Source organism: Anabrus simplex, chromosome 1 (assembly GCF_040414725.1).
Source record: "Anabrus simplex isolate iqAnaSimp1 chromosome 1, ASM4041472v1, whole genome shotgun sequence".
Lineage (NCBI taxonomy): Eukaryota > Metazoa > Arthropoda > Insecta > Orthoptera > Tettigoniidae > Anabrus > Anabrus simplex.
Window position 1 is genome coordinate 318,333,327 of NC_090265.1, and position 20,147 is coordinate 318,353,473.

At 38.3% G+C, this 20,147-nt stretch overlaps 1 protein-coding gene across 1 annotated transcript in view; it reads left to right on the top strand.

The window, feature by feature from the left end:
- The window catches only part of Sos (Son of sevenless), a 765,665-nt gene that overhangs the window by 690,665 nt on the left and 54,853 nt on the right, over positions 1 to 20,147 (top strand). Inside the window, exon 23 of the mRNA XM_067134824.2 lies at positions 12,595 to 12,854. Coding sequence (XP_066990925.2) covers positions 12,595 to 12,854 — 260 coding nt within the window. The remainder of the gene's footprint in view (positions 1 to 12,594; positions 12,855 to 20,147) is intronic.

The following is a 20,147-nucleotide window of genomic DNA, read 5'->3' on the forward strand; positions in this document are numbered from 1 at the left end:
CAAACACTGTTTGCATATTCCAATAATGGACGAACCATACTCAAGTAACTTTTTTCTTTTAATTCTTTGTTGCATCCTTTAAGTAGCCTCATTATGACATGTAATGATCTGTATGCTTTCCCAACAATGTCATCAATATGACCCTTCCAGTGCAAATTACTTTCAAATCTCACACCTAAGTATTTGCACTTGCCATCTTTTGGGATAACTACCTCATCCAAAGTATATTCAAATTCAGTTTTAAAGCTCCTGTTTGTAAAAGTTGTAACAGTTGATTTGCCTCCATTAACCTTCATATTATTTTCTTCAACCCATTGTTGGATACTTTCAAGGTCCCTTTGTAATTCTGAACAATCCTCAATGTTGTTTATTTCTCTATAAACAATTATGTCATCTGCATACAATCTTATTTTTGATGTTATATTGTTCCCTAAATCATTTGCGTATATTAAGAAAAGTAACGGACCGATTATACTACCCTGTGCAATTCCCTTCCAAACTTTCTCTTCCTGCGACACATTTTTTCCTACTTTGACTTTCTGAACCCTTGAATTTAGAAATGCTTTTATCCAACGTGTAACCCTTACGTCCAATCCTATTCCCTCCAATTTCTTTAATAATATTCCATGTTCCACTCTATCAAAGGCTTTGGAAAGATCTATGGCTATGCAATCTAACTGACCTCCTAAATCCAACTGATCTGATATGTCCTGCTGAAATCCCACCAGTTGAGCCTCACAAGAAAATTTCTTTCTAAATCCATACTGGCTTCTCATGAACCAATTTTTATCATCACATATCCCTCTGATGTACTTCGATATTAAACTCTCCAGAATTTTACAAACTATACTGGTCAGACTGATTGGTCTGTAGTTCTCTGGTTTCCTTTTATCACCCTTTCCTTTATAAATTGGTATTATTATAGATTCCTTCCATTCCTTTGGTATTACACTATTATTTATGACATAGTCAAAGAGAAATTTTAAATAAGGCACTATGTACCACCCCATTGTCTTTAATACCTCCCCAGTAATTTGATCACTTCCTGCAGCTTTTCCTTGCTGAAGCAGTTGGATTTCTCTGAAAATATCTTCGTTTGTGAATGAGAAGCTTCTTGTTTCCCTCTGTCTCTCTCCCTCTCTATCTTCTGTTTCGGTTTCCAACTCTTGACAATCATCTACTGAATCTCTAAATTCCCTGCTAAATAGGTTTGCTTTCTCAGAATCGTTGATTTATCGCAGAATGTCACAGCTTATGCTCTTACATCCCATGTGGACGATACAATGTTAATTACAAAACTAGAGCATCTGAGGTTTGCATCAGATGTCACAGGAAGCTCTTGCAACTGCAATGCATTGGTTTTCATCCAGTAGGCTGTTGTGCAGTCAGGATAAAACTCATTTCTCACACTAGGTTTGTCCAAAGATATTGAAAGTCAGACAGTCAAACTTTTGGATTTTCATGTTGATGCCAAATTGAACTGGGAAGCACACACTGATCATGTTTGTAAAAAAAAAAAATATAATAATAATAATAATAATAATAATAATAATAATAATAATAATAATAAAATAAAATTTAAAAAATCACTAGTGACCTATTTGATTTGGAATTGAGGGATTTAGTTAGCAGTGACTACCTAAGGATGGCATATCTTAGTCTCTTCCAGTCACACATTATTTATGGACTGTTATGGGGGCATTCTTCTTACGTATATACCGGTAATATACTTTTAATACAGAAAAAGGTTGTCCGCACAATGTATAGGGCTGGTGCAGTTGACCACTGTCGGCCTTTCTTTATTAAGCTTAAACTAATGGCAATTGTAAATTTGTATATTGATGTCTCTTTGACATATGTTAAAAACAACATAAATGAGTTCAGTACTAGGGAAAACATTGACCTTCATGATACTCGGGGCAAAACAGATATTGACATCCCTGTTCATAGCCTGTCAAAAACTGCTTATTCACATAAAATCAGTTGTTGAAGATTATTGAATAAATTACCACATTCTGCATGGTCCACTCCTTTAAGCAATTTTAAAAGGAAATTGTATGACTGATTAATAGAAAATCCATTTTATAATACCTCTGAATTCTTAGAAATGCATAATGATAATATTAAATTTTAATAAAAGGTGTTTGTTCATTTAGCTTTGTTAATATTAAGTACTAAATTTTTATCACTTGACTAAGCCTATTTCGTTGTATATGATCAATGGCAAATAAAGATTCTTGATTCTTCTTGATATATTTCCAGTGACTTGTCATGTGAAAAGCCACCTGCTGTTATTATATTTTTGTACTTTCCAGTAGCTCTATTTAGAAAGTAGTCATAGAGATCTATGAAATCTTTAAGATTTACCCTTAGAGACGTACACACTCCTACTACAAGAATATCCGTTTCATCATTTAGGTGTATTAGAATAGCCGAGACTTCGATATCTACTTCTTTGCTCCAATTTTTTACCCAGCCTATACATTTGGTCTACAATATATACGAACTCCCCCGCTTATATGTTTGCCTTTGCAGAAGCAACTTGCAAGAACATAATTCTGTACATAGTATTGACCAATCAGCCTCCCTTTAACAGCCATGTTCTGTAAAAACAGAGATGTTATTCTTAATTTAATAAATAATCAAGATCTGCTGTATTACTAATACAGTGAAACCTCATTAAGGTGTTTTCTCGCTTTGCCTGCCATACATCCAAATTCCAGATTCCCATTGTTTTAATCTATATAAAAGTAGGTATATTGCTTATTATGTCACAAATTTTTGCTATTACCACTCGGTAAGATCCCATTTTTCCCAGACCTGAAAATGTTCTATTTCATCCCCTGTGAATGGAATGTGATCTCCAGCACAGATAAGAGCCTTTGCCACAGAAGCTAGGTCAGGGAATGTTATGCAACAACAAATGCAATGAATTCGTATACCACAGGGTAAATTGTACCTTCAGGAGCAAGCTGTTAACCTTAGGAAAGTTCAAGGTTTGCTTGCCGGTTAGCAGTTCGATTGCTGAATAGGTCACTGTTCTTGGTTGAGTTGTACATTGAAGGGTAGTGAATATCATTTTGTTATGTGATAGCCTGTGTTCGGATTATGAATATAATAGTGAGGAGTTGAGTAGTGTGGTGATAGCCTAGTTAGTAACGAAGACAAAATCTTAAATGCATATAGTTGGCACAAATATTAAAACGTGCTCCGTCAATTAGATTCATTCCCGCCAGGCTGAGTAGTTCAGACAGTAGAACGCTGGCCTTTTGAGCCCAACTTGGCAGGTTCGATCCTGGCTCAGTTCGCTGGTATTTGAAGGTGCTCAAATATGTCAGCGTTGTGTCGTAGATTGCTGGCACATTAAAGAACTCCTGCAGGGCAAACTTCTGGCACCTCAGCATCTCCAAAAACTGTGAAAGTAGTTAGTGAGACATAAAATCAATAACATTATTATTGTTCTGTATTGCCCGGCTAGCTTCCGTGGGGGTCAGGCACTAAACTTAGTGGGTGTTTGGCGTAACTTCACGGAAGACACTGGGGCGGGCCTCAACCTGACACGTGCGTCCCATATGGCTGATAGGTATTGTTTCTGTAGATATGCAGGACAGGTGTGAATAAGGCTTAGCCAAATAAACACCCGCGGATAAACTGAGGCAAAAAGGACTGCAGTCAACGGTCTCAATGGCAGAAGAGGATATTTCCCAACAGCTGAGAGGGCGGAAGAACTGGCTCTACTGCTAACAACCTTAGTTCTAACCATGGACAGAGTAATCTGTCCCACCAAGCATTACCATGAGGTAACACTATGCATGATGGAAACACTTTCAAGGAAAACTACCCCAGGTGGTACCCAGCAATGGAAATCCACCATCACATCAGGCGGCGCAAACAAGCCTTCGGATTCTGGGGAGCTTGTACCAACATGCAAGATGGAGTCAAAGCCATCTGGTAGCCAGACTGATGACGTACTAACAACAAACACAACTAACCTAAAACAAACTCTACGAACAAAGAAACATCACTATTTTGGAACTATCAACATACAGACTCTACTTTGGATGGGAAAATTAAAATGGACTTTGGATGAAATAGAAAATCAGAACATCCTAATACTAGCAGTGCAAGAGACACGTTTTACTGATATTAATACGTTTGATTCAGAAAATTACAGAACCGTTAAGGGTAAACCTGGACGAAAAATTGGAAGAAATCTGCAGCAACTTGGCACAGCATTTTGTGTAAACAAACAAGTTATTGACTCCGTAACGGACTTCTCTTCTTCTTCTGATAGACTCTCCACTCTAACACTGAAATGTGCAAACAAGAGGTACACATTATTCAATGCACACGCCCCCATAAACAAAGACAACAGAAAAAATTCTGATAAGGTGAAAATATTCTGGGATCAGTTGGGGAATGAATTGCTAAAGATGCCAAGCAATCATGTCAAAATTCTGATGGGTGATTTCAACGTGCATGTCAGGAAAGAACATCAGTTGCGTAAAATAGTAGGTGGTTATCCAGCTTACACCAGAACAAATACGAATGGGAAGAGACTTACTGACTTATGTGAGACTTTTGATCTTAAATTAATGTCCACGTTCTTCAAAAGACTGCCAAGGAAAAAGAAAACTTGGTGCACTCCACCCAAAGACCTAGGATATCAGATGGACCATGTTGCAATTTCAAGGAGAAACACTAAAGAAATTATGAAAGTGGTAGTATGGAAAGGAGACAATCTTGACTCTGATCACTTCTTGACCCACATGAAATTCAAACCATTACCACTAAACAATAAGAGACTCTCTCTGAATGTGTCAATAAAAGTAAACCACGAAAAACTTCATGAAAACAGAAATTACTTTCAAAGACGTATGCGGGAGAAGAAAATGGAGACTTGCAAGGATAATATAGGATAATATAGGCTAATATAGCTAAGGATGTTGCACCATTGCGACAAACTCGCAGACTCCGATGGTGAACCACAGACTGTGATGTAGCAATTGATAGGAGAGTTGCAGCCTATAAAGCATGGTATGCAGATAAAACAGAAGATAAATTTGAGACATACAAAGCGGTACGCAAACAGACAGCAAAGACCCTCCAGCAAGCCAAAAGGAATCAAATATCTGAAGAAATCCAAAGTATTGACACGGAATTTAAGAAGAACAATACTAGAAACTTTTATAGGACCTTTAAAGAGCACATAAATGGATATCAACCATCTACCATAGGATTTCGAAGGAAAGGTGGAAAATTGGCTGTGAATAAGAATGAAAATTGTGAGATATTAGCTACATATTTTGAGAAATTGTTGAACTGTGAAAAACCTAAAAATAAATGGCCAAAAGAGGATCCAAAGCAACGGAATGAAAACTCAATACCCCCTGACGAAAAAGAACTCTGTGAAATAATTACAAACATAAAGAACAACAAAGCTGCAGGGGAAGACTCTGTAACAGCAGAGTTGCTGAAAAGTGGTGGGGAAATAGCAATCACAATTTTAAGGCAAGAAATGGAAAAGATCTGAGAAATGGAGGTAATCCCTGAAGACTGGAAAACTGCTATCATTCATCCTCTACACAAAAAAGGTGATAGAGCAAATCCTAACAACCACCGCGGCATTTCCATCGCACCTGTAACATATAAGACTGTCTAAAGCACTACAGAAGAGACTTGTGGAACAAGTGGATCACCAACTAGGCGAGTACCAAGCAGGATTTAGGAAGGGGCGATCATTCATTGATCAAATCTGGAGTCTGAAACGTCTACTAGAGAATCGTCTCTCAAAGGATCTGGTAGTGGCTTTTCTAGACTTCAAGAAGGCATATGATTCAGTCGACAGGGAAGTGCTATTCAGTATATTGGTGGAATTTGGAATAGACACAAAAACAACGGCAAGTATTAAGCAGACTTTAACTGGGACACATTCGATAGTTCATGGGAGAGACCAAGTAGTTTGAAATTAAAACAGGAGTCAGACAGGGTGATGGACTGTCACCAATTCTTTTCAACTGTGAGTTGGAGAAGATTATCCGGGAATGGGAAAAAGAACTGGAGGATCAAAAAGTGGTGCCTTGTTTTTGCTGATGACCTTGCACTGCTATCTAGAAATACTGACACAGCAATAGAACAGTCCGGCTCCATGGCTAAATGGTTAGCATGCTGGCCTTTGGCCGCAGGGGTCCCGGGTTCGATTCCCGGTGCCTTGTTTTTGCTGATGACCTTGCACTGCTATCTAGGAATACTGACTCAGCAATAGAACAGTCCGGCTAAATGGTTAGCATGCTGGCCTTTGGCCGCAGGGGTCCCGGGTTCGATTCCCGGTAGGGTCAGGAATTTTAACCATCATTGGTTAATTTCGCTGGCACAAGGGCTGGGTGTATGTGTCGTCTTCATCATCATTTCATCTTCATCACGACGTGCAGGTAGCCTACGGGCGTCAAGTCAAAAGACCTGCACCTGGCGAGCCGAACATGTCCTCGAACACTCCCGGCACTAAAAGCCATATGCCATTTCATTTCATTTCATTTTACAGCAATAGAACAGCTGAATGTACTAAAATTACAAGCAGAAAAGGTGGGACTACAGATTTCTTTCAAAAAAACTAAATATATAACAAACATCAAAATAGCCCCTCTGTACCTGAAGACAGAACACGGTAAAATAGAAAGAGTTGATAGCTCGAAGTACTTGGGCGAAATAGTACAATTGAAAAGTAATGAAAGAGAAGCAAACAACACCAGACGGGAGAAGATGGCTGCGACTTTTCGTAGGACATATCCTGTATAAAGAAGAAAAGCATCTCCAGGCGAGTTCAGCTGAGGCACTACAATGCAGTAATTAAAACGGAATGTCTGTACGCTAATGAATGCCTCCGAATGACAGGGGAAGCGGGACTGAGAGAAGCTCAGAAATTCAAAAGATAGATCCTTTGCAAAATAATGGGTCCAAAGATTGTGAATGGACAGTATAGGTTGCGAGGAAGGGAAGAACTTTACTGTGACAATGAAAGGCTAACTGAGTTCATGAGAAAACGGAGACTTAAATTCTATGGGCATTTATTTAGACTGGATGAGAAGAGACTAACGAAAAGGATTTTCACAATACTAGACAGCAGACCTGAAGTATCGAACAAATAGTTCAGGGAGGTGAGAAAGGATCTCAAACAGGTGGGACTAAATTCAGAAGACATCTCAAACCGAACAAAGTTTAGGTCAGTGATTGACAAATTCCAGGAATTTTATGACGAACCAAAACTTGACCATGGGTGGATGGAAGAAAGAAGACAGGCTGCCACAGAAAGGATGCTAAAGTTTTGGGCTCTGAAGAAGGCTTCCAGAAACATGTAACTGTTACTTAACATGGTCTCCAATGGCTGTAAACATATATATATATATATATTATTATTATTATTATTACGTTCAGTCCGAACCAGTGCCCAGGTATTGCTGAAGTATTGTTGCGTTCAAGATGGCAATCAGTCATTAATCCACTGATCTGAAATATAAGGCTTCAGCTAACAGTTAATAATGCAATACATTTATACTTTTATGCGCCCTAGTGCAAATATTTTCATGTCTGTTGTGTTGCATTTTTCACACCTATTAATACACTGTTATTTCATAAGTGCCAGTGGAAAAGTTTTTCATGTTTTTTCCCTCATATTTTTCACACATTTTAATACTCTCCTCCCATCTTCAGAAAAGGTAGATACATCTTTCACTGTACGCAGTGTCAAATGCCCGCATATTGAAAAAAAAAAAATGTGTCAGTTATTACCATATCCTAGTTGGATAGTTTTTACTTACGTATTCAACAGTATATTATCTCGTTTAAGACATTCTCTTCTCTTGTCCCCTGTACAAACATCTTAACGAGGTTTTACAGTAGTACAAATTTTAAGAATAAAATTGAACATGAGTGTTCACTTAGTATCAGAAAAGCAAAATAACTGAAAGAGTACGCCACAGTATGGAAAACTTCCATACACTCATTGAGGGCCCATCTTGATAAATTGTCAGTCCTGATGTGGCATAAGTGTATGTGCCTTCCTGATGAAGCTGGGAGGTCGTTGGGGGCTGAGAATAGATGGATGTAGAAGAACTGGTATTTGGAGACGGCAGTGAATGAAGATGGACAGATTGTCTTTGTCCTTTTGTGTTTCCTTGTGTTTGTCCTTGTCTCCTGTTTCTATTATTGCTCCCTCTTCCCATACTGACCTGCCATTTTATTCATCCTGTTACATGTATAACTAGATTTTGTCTTCCTTAATGAATGGTTACATTATGGCCGCTATTTGTTAAGATATTTTTCACCTATTTCTTGTCGCTTCAGCATTGCCACTTTACTTTCATCAGATGAACGTCATCTTGGAAGACCCAGACCATCCACTATACTTTGTTTTTGAATCAAGTTTGTATACTTTGGATTCATCACCTGTAATGTCCGACTCGTTGGCTGAATGGTCAGCGTACTGGCCTTCGGTTCAGAGGGTCCCAGGTTCAATTCCCGGCCGGGTCGGGGATTTTAACCTTCATTGGTTATTTCCATTGGCCTGGGGGCTGGGTGTTTGTGCTGTCCCCAACATCCCTGCAACTCACACACCACACAACACTATCCTCCACCACAATAACATGCAGTTACGTACACATGGCAGATGCCGCCCACCCTCATCGGAGGGTCTGCCTTACAAGGGCTGCACTCGGCTAGAAACATCCACACGATATTATCATTATTATTGTCATCACCTGTAACACCCTTAACTACACAGTTGATTTTTCTGTGTCAAATATATGTAGCATTTCATTTCAATACATTTCTGCTCATTAGTTAGATTATGTAACACACTGCAGGATATTTGAAATGGACAGATATTCTATACATGATGTTGCATATAAGTTCGCTGTAAGTTACCATATGTCCTTGTGTGTTAATACCTGCCGCCCCCCTTTTTTTTCCTTCCACTGTTTAGCCATAAAAGTAAGAGGGGTCCAGTATGTGATAAGCTAGCACTTTACGCTGTAAACACATGACTTTTAGGCTGTAAACTGTACATGTATGTATTGTACACTATTCTTTAACAAACTTATTAGTGTATTCTGAGTTTTACTAGCTACCTTTGTTGGAAGATAGTATACCTAAATTTAAAAAAAAAACAATAAATAGTGAACACATTAGTTTTAGGCTTACATATACTGTAAATCTTCTGAGAACAGCACAGGTGTGAAATTTAAGTATAGGCTTGATGGACGTCTCCGATCAGAAAGACTAGTCTCATGTAACTAAACTGCAATATGCGGATGACAAAATACTTCTCTAGCTCTTACACCTGACGAACTGCAAATGTCAGTTAACTGTTTCACTAGGGCATATGAAGATTTGGCCCAACCATCAAAATTCATAAAACAAAGATATTTGTATAGCCAGCTCCTCAAACTGCCTTTCCAGATTTCAGTGTTTCTATCTCCATTATGCCTCTAGAACAAGTAGATAATGTCCTGTATCTAGCAAGTATTCCCTCTAGTAACTGCTCAACAGAGAAGGACGTGGAAAATAGAATATGTGCTGCACATACTGCTTTCGGGCGTCTTGCACATTGGGTCTTTCTGAATAAAAATTTAAGAAAATATACTAAATTGATGGTGCATTGAGCAGCTGTCATTTCCACCCTGCTCTATGGATGTGAAACCTGGACTCTATATTGCCGTGATATGAAGAAACTGGAACACGTCCATCAACAGAAGCTCAGATATACAATATTATGAACATAAAATGGGATGACTACATTCCAAACACAACAGTTCTTGAGAGGGCAAAGATGAACAGTATAGAGACCACCATCATTGATCACCAACTGGATTGGACATGTCCAGAGCATGAAAGATAAGAGCCTCCCTCAAAAAATTCTGTATAGTGAAATCAGTACAGGCAGGAGACCACATGTTGTGCCTCTGAAGCGCTACAAAGATCAGATTAAGACCTTCAGGAGCATTGACTTGGTATATCATTGCAGAAGGCCACACCTGCTGGCGCACAACTATTGCAGCAGCTGTTACACAATTTGAGTTTGAACATTGTAGACAGGAAGCAGAAAAACTTCAAAGGCATAAACAACGCCAGGCAGAATCACGACCTTAAACCTGGTCATATGTTTCATGCCAGGATTGGTATCCTTAGCCATCAAAGGCATCTGCATCCCTGGACTCGAGGATTGGAAGAATGGCAGGAGATATATGAATACTCGGAAAAGAGTATCAGGTGACAACGTTTAAATATTATCAATTACTGTAATTTATCATATTGCACATTATTAGTACCAAAGAACTTGATGCCAGTCATTTGACTCTGTCAATTGAGCAGTAGGCCTATCTCATTGTAAACCTGATCACTGCACTCATTTGAATTATGTCTGTGCCGCCATCTACCCCACTACTGTCATTGTCGTCATCCCACGTGACATCATTTTCACTTCAAGAGCATTCAAGGTTCTGTCTTTTTAAAACTTTTTGAAACAGTTTCATTCGTGATTGGAGTCCAAGAAGTGAGAATACTTTCACAGAAGGTTTCTAAGGACAGTCTCTGTATTCTCCCAGTTGGTGTGAAAGTATCTGTAGCAGAGGCAGAGGCAATCGATTCAGAATGAAGTCAATACTGTAGAAGACATGTCAACCCACCAGATTGAGATGATTTGAGGGAATGTTAGGAGTTGTACTTGTGAATGCAGTACATAGTGACTGGAAGCATTCTTTGGATAATTGCAGCTGTTGAAAGTCAGACCTTTATTTTTAAGTACAGTTCATGGTGGTTCTCTACATTTATCACATCAGGATTTACTTAAACAACTATAATTGAGATAGACCCCACTGTTTAGATTAGGTGTGCTATCTCTAAGTACCAGGATAGTGCCAGAAGGTCCACGAAAAAAAAAAATTAGAAGAAAACAGAAAAGATGGCCATATTTATGGATATCTAAGGGCGTGGGGGTAATGTGTTTTATCATAATTTTTAATTGAATTTGTTGCCTCCATTATTTTATTATTTTATTTTGATGGGTATGTTGACAAGTAAAACAATGGTTATGATTGGTTTGCTTTCGCCAAGTTTTAAACCTACTTCTCCTAAAATTACCTGTTTTGCCCTGATTTATGAGAGATTAAATGCTCACGGTGTTAATGATCTTGCCTGCTATATTAATGCAACATCCATGGATATTTGGTAACTGAAGTAAACTCCTGTCCTCATCCCGAGGTGGTATCAGCTCATTTCAAGTACACCCTCAACGGAGGTTATGTGCATGTACCATTTACCAGCCATCCTGCCATTCTTAAATCTCTGGCAGTACCAGGAATCGAGCTGAGGCCCCAAGAACAGCAGCTGATAGTGCTAACCATTACACTACAGAGGCAGACATTTCTTAACTACAAAACACAGACGTTACTGCATGACTTCTATGCGTGCTTGTATTAAGTGGGTCAGATGGATGAAACTGCTCACTTGTTTGTGACACATCATCTGAGCTGCAATTGGCCTGTACATGCTACGAAGCAGAATAGTTTTTTCTCCTCAAATATAATACACATCTAATACAGCAAATACGGTACTAAGTCTGTACCTCTGCATTTCCATGCCATCACAGCCATGATTGAGACCAGGACTTGAGTGGAAACTATTTTTGCTATGACCTATGCTAGGAAAAAGATAAAATACTGCATTGCCACAGGTCAGGCTTGAGTAGATATTTGCAGGATTTGTGCTTCTTTGAAAATGAAGTTATATAGTTCTCCTAGTACTTAAAATTGCTTATCCTGTGATGAAAACATATTTGAGTACCTTGAAAATAAAGAGAGTTACTGACAATTGCCCCCCTTTTTTTGTAAGTTATAGAATTTTAACAGAAACATTAATGGTATGCATGGAATTATGAATGAAGAGGTAAACTAAGTAGAACATGAGCGCAACAATGTTTTGTACATAGTTGATTTCTGAGAAGAAATTTGGATGATGAAAGTGCGCAATAAAATTAATCCACCTGATAACTGCCCCTATTAGGGAATCAAATCAAAAGATCAGCTTCCTAATCAGTTCAAATGAACATTATTTATTTTATATATGCTTGGATTAGGTCCACATTTGTTAGTGTACTAAAGAATTTCAACCACTGTAAGCTGTTCAGTTTTCTATCATTAGTCTCTGAAAATTATATTATATTATAAGTAGAATTTTGTAAACAATATAAATTTATTAAGGACGAGCTGTGTGTTTAATAGAAAACATTGTTAGCGTAAATTGTATAATATTGTATTATAGGAAAAATTTTCTTCTCTTGTTAATTTAATATTTAGTGCTTGACAATAATGTATTTTAGTGTACCATTTGCCACCGAGGTAGACACCTCATTTGCAAATAAAGAGATTTTGATTTGATTTGAATTGATGCTGCAAACATCTTCACTTCTCTTTTCATCGCTGAAAATCCTTTTATAGCTTTATCTTGAAAATATTGTGTTGTGATATCAGGATAACTTGCGTGATTATGCTGGTATTTTAAAAATGTATTTTTGATATTTGTTTTGTTGCTTTCTGTTCACAGCTGCTGGTAGTGGTAATCAATCACCTGGTCCTCTGTCATCATCCACAATGAGTCTGAGTTCAACCATTGCCTCATCCACGTTAACATTGACATCTGCTACTAATTCTCCTGCCACGTCACCTGCAAATGTTAATAATCCTTCATTCTCGTTGGGACTGACTCCCACTCCTCTTCCTAATACCCGGCCTCCTCCTCCTCTACCTCCACGCATCCGGCCGCGACGGGATAGTTCAGTAAGCGAGAGCAACTCACCACAACAGGTAAAAGCTGGCTACTACTTTCATTTTTTTTCATTTATTGTACATGTGAGAAGAGTGAAATGGGTTATAAGGTAATCGATGCATGATTAATGGCTATTTCTCTTTTAATTATCCTCCATTGTCACCAAGGCCTTAAATTTGACAACATATCACCTTGTAACTGGTATATCATAAGAATTTCTTCCTTTTCCTCCTCCTCCTCTTCTTCTTCTTCTTCTTGGCCTTTTGCTCAATTAGCACTCGGTGTGGATTTGGCTCTATTTTATGGCCGGATGCTCTTCCTAACACCTCTGCTCTATACCGGAGCACATTATGAGGAAGGAGCTGGAAGACTGGGAAGGAGGCATTCGAGTAGGAGGGAAGATGATCAGCAACTTGACGTATGCAGACGATACCCTCATCATAGCATCGAGCACCAGGGAGATGAAGTTTATCATGAACTGACTCACAAGAGCCAGCGGGGAGTGTGGAATGGAGATCAATGTTGGCAAGACAAAGGTCGTGATCATGGACTGGGCAAACAACTTGCCACACCTGAGACAAATAGGAGACTTTGAGGTGGTGAGTAGTTTCGTTTATCTCGGTGCCCTTGTAACGAATGAGGGCTGCTTGGATGAAATCAGGAGACACCTTGCAATGGCACGCAATCTGACGGCGAGGTTGACAAAGATCTGGAAAGACAGAGCCTTCACTAACAACACCAAACTCAAGCTGCTAAATTCTCTGGTTTTCCCCATATTTTTTTCAGTGAACAGCAATTTATAACCATGATTATTTTTTCTAAGTCCATCGTCAGCATCCTGGAAAATAAAATAGTTAATCTCTGTTTGTTTAATTTCTTTTTAAAAAGGTTTCTAGAACTTTGTCTTGCAGTCTCTTTAAAACATCGACCGCTGCTGTTGTTTTCCCATGTGACACGTGTTTAATGCACTCGCAGCACGGATATTTCACACAGTATGAATTTGTGACTACAGTGGAACCTCGATTCTCCATTATGGTTGGTTTTTTTTTTTTAGGGACCATGAAAAAAAAACGTACAACGCAGGAAAACGGAAAATCCAGGAATGAATGAAAACCATCAACAAATTTGGCTAAACATCACAAAAATGCAAACCAAACCAAACTACAGCCCCAATGGGCCTTTGCTTGCCGAGTGACCGCTGCTCAGCCTGAAGGCCTACAGATTACGAGGTGACGCATGGTCAGTGTGACAAATCCTCTCGGCCGTTATTCTTGGCTCTCTAGACAGGGGCCGCATTTCACCATTAAATAGCTCAATTAAAAGTAATCACGTAGGCTGAGTGGGCCGGGAATCAAACCTGGGCCCTCTGGGTAAGAGGCAGGAAATTTAGACCGCAGGACTGGCTTCAAACATTAATTACCAGTATATGAGTTAAAAATCTCAATACTTTATATTTTTATCACGGAAACTTTGTCATTTTTCCGTGAAAACTTCTTTCAACTTTGATCAGCCAAACTCTTTGAAAAATCTAATAACGTCATGCCAAACAACAATCGACCACAAGTAGTTTTTAATTCTCTAATTTAATAAAACAAGAGCACCCAACATGATGGCAAAATCCCTTCTTTTCTTAATCTTCCATTCTAATTTGGTCACAGGCATACAGTTTGCAGTCAGTTCCTGGAAATCTTGTACCACATAAATTAGGCCTACATCGACTTTTAAAGGTTATGTTGAACTTGAGAATGTGGTTTTGAATGTAAGTATCGATTCTCAAAAGTTCTCAAATGCATTATATTCAATTCTGTCCATCAAGCTGCAACATCTGTTCTGGACTCAATAACATAATCAAATTGGAAAGAGAAAAAATTTCAACAAAATTTCAGAAATTGCGGTTATTCATGACATTGAGCTCAGCTGGAAAGCGCGCTCGCTGCACAAGTTAGTACGAGTGGGAAATGATACAAAGTTTTTTAATGTAATGTGCGGAAATAAAACGACTGCGGTTTCTATGACATTTTAACACAAAAACGTAAAATTCCCAGTCTTATATCTATATATATAAAATAAGAGTTTTGTCTGTACATTGCTCAGAATTTGAAAAGAATGGTATTTCTGTATCGGTCATGTCCACAGTAACAAGAAAATGCATTTTTTACTTTTCCGTAATTTCTGTCTGTCTGTCTGTATGTATGTATGTATGTAGGTAGGTAGGTATGTATGTATGTATGTATGTATGTATGTATGTACACGCATCACGAGAAAACGGCTGAAGAGAATTTTATGAAAATCGGAATGTAAAGTCGGGTGATGAACCGCTACAATCTAGGCTATAAATTATTTTTATCACGCTGAGTGAAATGGTAGTTTAGGGGAAGGCCTGAAATTTAATTCTCAAATATTTATGTTATTAGTGGTCGTGTCTTAATGAAAATCGCTAGACAAAGATGGAAAATAATTCGCTACAATATAAGCTATACACGCTGAGAAAAATGGTAGTTTAGGGGAAGGCCTAAAATTTAATTCTCAAATATTTATTTTATTAGTGGTCGTATCTTCACGAAAATTGGTATGCAAAGTTGGGGAATAGGTCGCTATAATCTAGGCTATCAATAATGTTATTCGCACTGAGTGAAATGGTAGTTTAGGGGAAGGACTGAAATGAAATCTATATATAAAATAAGTGTATTGCCTGTACATTGCTCAGAATTTGAAATGAACGGTATTTCTGTATCTGCCATGTCACAGTAACAAAGAAATGCATTTTTACTTTTCCGTAATGTCTGTCTGTCTGTCTGTCTGTCTGTCTGTCTGTCTGTCTGTCTGTCTGTCTGTCTGATTGTACACGCATCAATAGAAAACTGCTGAAGAGAATTTAATGAAAAATGGTATGTAATGTCGGGTGATGAACCACTACATGCTCCGCTATAAATTATTTTATTCACGCTGAGTAAAATGGTAGTTTAGGGGAAGGCCTTAAATGTAATTCTCAAATAAGTTATTTATGTTATTAGTGGTCGTATCGATAAATCTATATATATAAAATAAGAGTTTTGTCTGTACATTACTCAGAATTTGAAAAGAATGGTATTTCTGTGTCGGTTGTGTCCACAGTGACAACGAAATGCATTTTTTTACTTTTCCGTAATTTCTGTCTGTCTGTCTGTCTGTCTGTCTGTATGTATGTATGTATGTATGTATGTATGTATGTACATGCATCACGATAAAACGGCTGAAGAGAATTTAATGAAAATCGGTATGTAATGACGGGTTATGAACCACTGCAATCTAGGCTACAAATTATTTTATTCACACTGAGTGAAATGGTGGTTTAGGGGAAGGTCTGAAATGTAATTCTCAAATAATTTATTTATGTTATTAGTGGTCGTATCGATAAATACTACATAACTAACATAACTTTAGTTATGTCGTAAGTTAGTAGTAGTAGTAGTAGTTATGTAAGAAGTTGTTAAATTTCCGATCACTTATGTCTTATACATTGTTACCGTACCGCATATAATCGGAGATATTCATGAATTTGGATTTTTGTTACTAAGTTCATATCAGCGTCAAGTCACGAGAAAATGGCTAAACAGAATTTAGAGAAAATCGGTATGTAAAGTCTTAGAATAAGGTACTACACTCTACGATATAAATAATTTTGTAAGACACCCTAATATCACAGCGTCGAAAGAAAACTAATGTGAAGGCCTGCAACATAGAAAGCTCATAAACTTTATCAACAATAACACTACATTGACCATTGTTTGTTGTGATGTGCTTTTTGTCTTCTGTTTCCTCTCATCCCCGATAGATAGGATTACTGCAGCGTACCGAGGTTTTTTTCAATTTGCTTGATGTCGCACCGATACAGGTAGGTCTTATGGCGACGATGGGATAGGAAATGAATAGTGGTGTGAAGGAAGCGGCCTTGGCTTTAAGGTACAGCCTGGTGTGACTGGTGTGAAAATGGGAAACCACGGAATACCTTTTTTTTTTTTTTTTTTTGCTCGAACCCACCATCTCCCGAATACCATCTTCATTGTTGCCGGCAGTGGGGTTCGAATCCACTATCTCCCGGATGCAATCTCACAGCTGCGCATCCCTAACAACACGGCCAACTCGATTGGTCGTACCGACAGTAACAGCCTGCCTGTATATAGGTGGGAAGTAGCTGGGGTGTAAGATAACTTTCTTCTTTAGCATGCCCTTCCTCTGGTTCATACATTTTCTGATATATCTGGTACGTAACACACTGGTTCATCATAGTATTCGAGCTGTACAATCCCTACTCGGAGCCACTGATTGGAATGAGTAGTGTGCATATTTAACGGAATCATGACAGAGGAGTGTTCACGGTAGTCTGCGACCTGGTTATTCCAGCTCTGGAACTTCGGACTCTTAGATCGGCACCGTAGTACTGTTCGTTGAAAGTGAGAAAGTGTGCGGTTTTTCATTTGATCGAGTATTTTATATGATAACATTGCTTTCAATCGCTACATTCCTACTGACGTTTATGTAATGACCTATGTTGAATTCAGTTAGGAAAATCACCATGTCAGTCTTTCTGAGAATCCCGTAGCGAAGCACGGGTACATCAGCTAGTTAGTACTAAAACAGTATTAGGCAATCCCAAGACATGGCTTTATGTATGAAAGGTGCAACATCTGTTCTAGTCTCGATAACATAATCGTATACGATAGTGTTAAAATATTAGATTTGTGTTGAGCAGGAGCAGTTTGTATTTCCTGCCTGAAAGCCCAGTGGTTATGGAGTGCCCTGAGGGAAGTGCCGAAAACCTGTTCGGCAATACAATCGAAAAAAGTAAAAAATATAAACTTTTTCTTTACAAGTTGTTTTACATAGAAGTAACTTCTGTATTATGAAATCCAATACGGTTTATAATGAGATTCATAACTTGCAAAGTTGCTTTACATCGCACTGACACAGATAGGTCCTATGGCAACAGTGGGAAGGAAGCAGCTGTGGCCTTAATTAATGTACAGTCCCAGCATTTGCCTGATGTGAAAATGGGAAACCACGGAAATCCATCTTCAGGGCCGTGGACAGTGGGGTTCAAACCCACCATCTCCCAAATACTGGATACTGGCCGCACTCTGCTCAATTTCTGTTCATACTTCCTCTCATACCGTATTTACGCAAATAATACCTGCATATATTTTGAAAAAATTGAGGCACAAAATTGGGGTGCAGGTTTTATTTGTGTCAATGTTGGCACTTTTTTCAAAATCAGCCTTCCTAAAGTTAGGGTGCAGGGATTATTTGATGGCGGGGATTATTCGCAAAAATACGGTACTTCATGGCAAGCTAAACAAGGTGAGCCTCATAGTATTACTTATCTTACCATTTTTCCCTGTTTTTATTTCTAACTTATTTTCCATTTTCTATAGATATCATAAATCCATATCAATACTGATAAGTCGATATCCTACAGTGTACTCTAGGAGTTTATATATATCACTATCCACCTTTAGAAGTACCAAAAACAAAATCATGTTATACGCTACCTAGCAACAAGTGTATTCCTTGCCTAGCAACAATTGTAAATTATGCTGCATCCTTCAAGATCCTTTTTAACCTCAAGATCTAATATGTTGACTTCAAAGCTTGATTGTATGATCAGCCTAATGTCCCGTGTGCTAAAGGTATTTCTGCGTATCATCCACACTTGAATCTACCTCAAATGCGAACGCCAAGTTGGACATTCTCAGTTTGGCTTCAGGAATGGACTGGGTACTCACGAGGCTCTTTTTTCCTTGAATGTTTTGACCCAGAGATGCCTAGATATGAGTGTAGATGTGCTACCGAAAAGCTTTCGATTGTGTATCTCATGCAAAACTTGTTGCGATTTTAAAATCTACTGGTGTAGATGTTGATGATCATATCATTGCCCATTTTTACCGGAATCAAATGGCAGAGGTTAAAATAGAAGGAACTACTATTGAGGGCATAGCTATATGAAGAGGTGTCTGCCAGCGATGTGTCTAGTCCCCACTCCTTTTCAACATCTACTCTGAAGCTGTGTTCAGAGAGGCTATGGAAGATGTTAATCTAGGTATTAAGATCAATGGCTATGTCATTAATAACATCCGATTTGCTGATGACACGATTGTGTTAGCAAGCAACCTTAGTGAACTTCAAATCATTATAAACAACATCATGAGGACCAGTGAAACCTACGGTTTATCCTTGAATATTAACAAGACCAAGCTGATTGTATTCTCAAAAACACCAAAACAGGCTCCCTGTACATCAACAACAACAACAACATCATCCAACAAGTATCTTCCATCAAATATCTTGGAACTCTAGTGAACCAGCATTGTGATTCAAAATGTGAAATCTTATCCAGGATTCGACAAGCAAAAAATATGTACAATACCACGAGGACCTTATTCACCAGCTGAGAACTCAACCTCCAGCTCAGAGTTCGAATGCTACGTTGTTATGTCTTTCATGTCCTTCTGTATGGCTTTGAAGGGTGGACGCTCAGCCCTTTATTGGAGAAGCAGATGAATCTTTTGAAACATACTTATACAGAAGAATACTCTGAATATCTTGGGTAGAAAAGAAGACAAATGAAGAAGTCCTCAACATCCTGAACAAGAAGAAAGAGCTTCTCATAACCATCATGGAGCGTAAGCTCAGCTACCTCGGGCACATCATGAGAGGTGAACAATATGAACTTCTCGGTCGGATCATTCAAGGGAAGATTGATGGGAAAAGATCTCAAAAATCAAAATCTCTCTATTTGCAAATGAGGTGTCTACCTCGGTGGCAAATGATACACTAAAATACATTATTGTCAAGCACTAAATTTTAGATTACCGGTAACAAGAGAAGAAAAGTTTCCTAGAATATAATATTATACAATTTACGCTAACAATTTTTTTCTATTAAACATACAGCTCATCCTTAATAAATTTATATTGTTTACAAAATTCTACTTATAATATCTCCTGTACATACAAGTATAGTCAACTCATATACAGTATGTGGAATAACTTCAAATAATACTATACAACTGGTATAAAGTTTACTTTGCATTTATTTACTTATTTTTTACCCGTTTTGGAATGCATAACGACCTGCTGCGTCTTAACCAGAGCCCCTTTTGCCACCACTTTTCAGAGTTCCTGAAGGGCCTTCATAGCTACTGTAGCAGTCCCAGGGCCCTCGAAGTACCCACTGTACTTCACCCCTACAGGCAGTCCCCTACTTTGGCTGTCCAAACTCCTTAGACCAGGGGATGGAATTAATTTATTCACACACATTTTTTTAATAACCTGCACTGGTCGAATGCCCTCTAA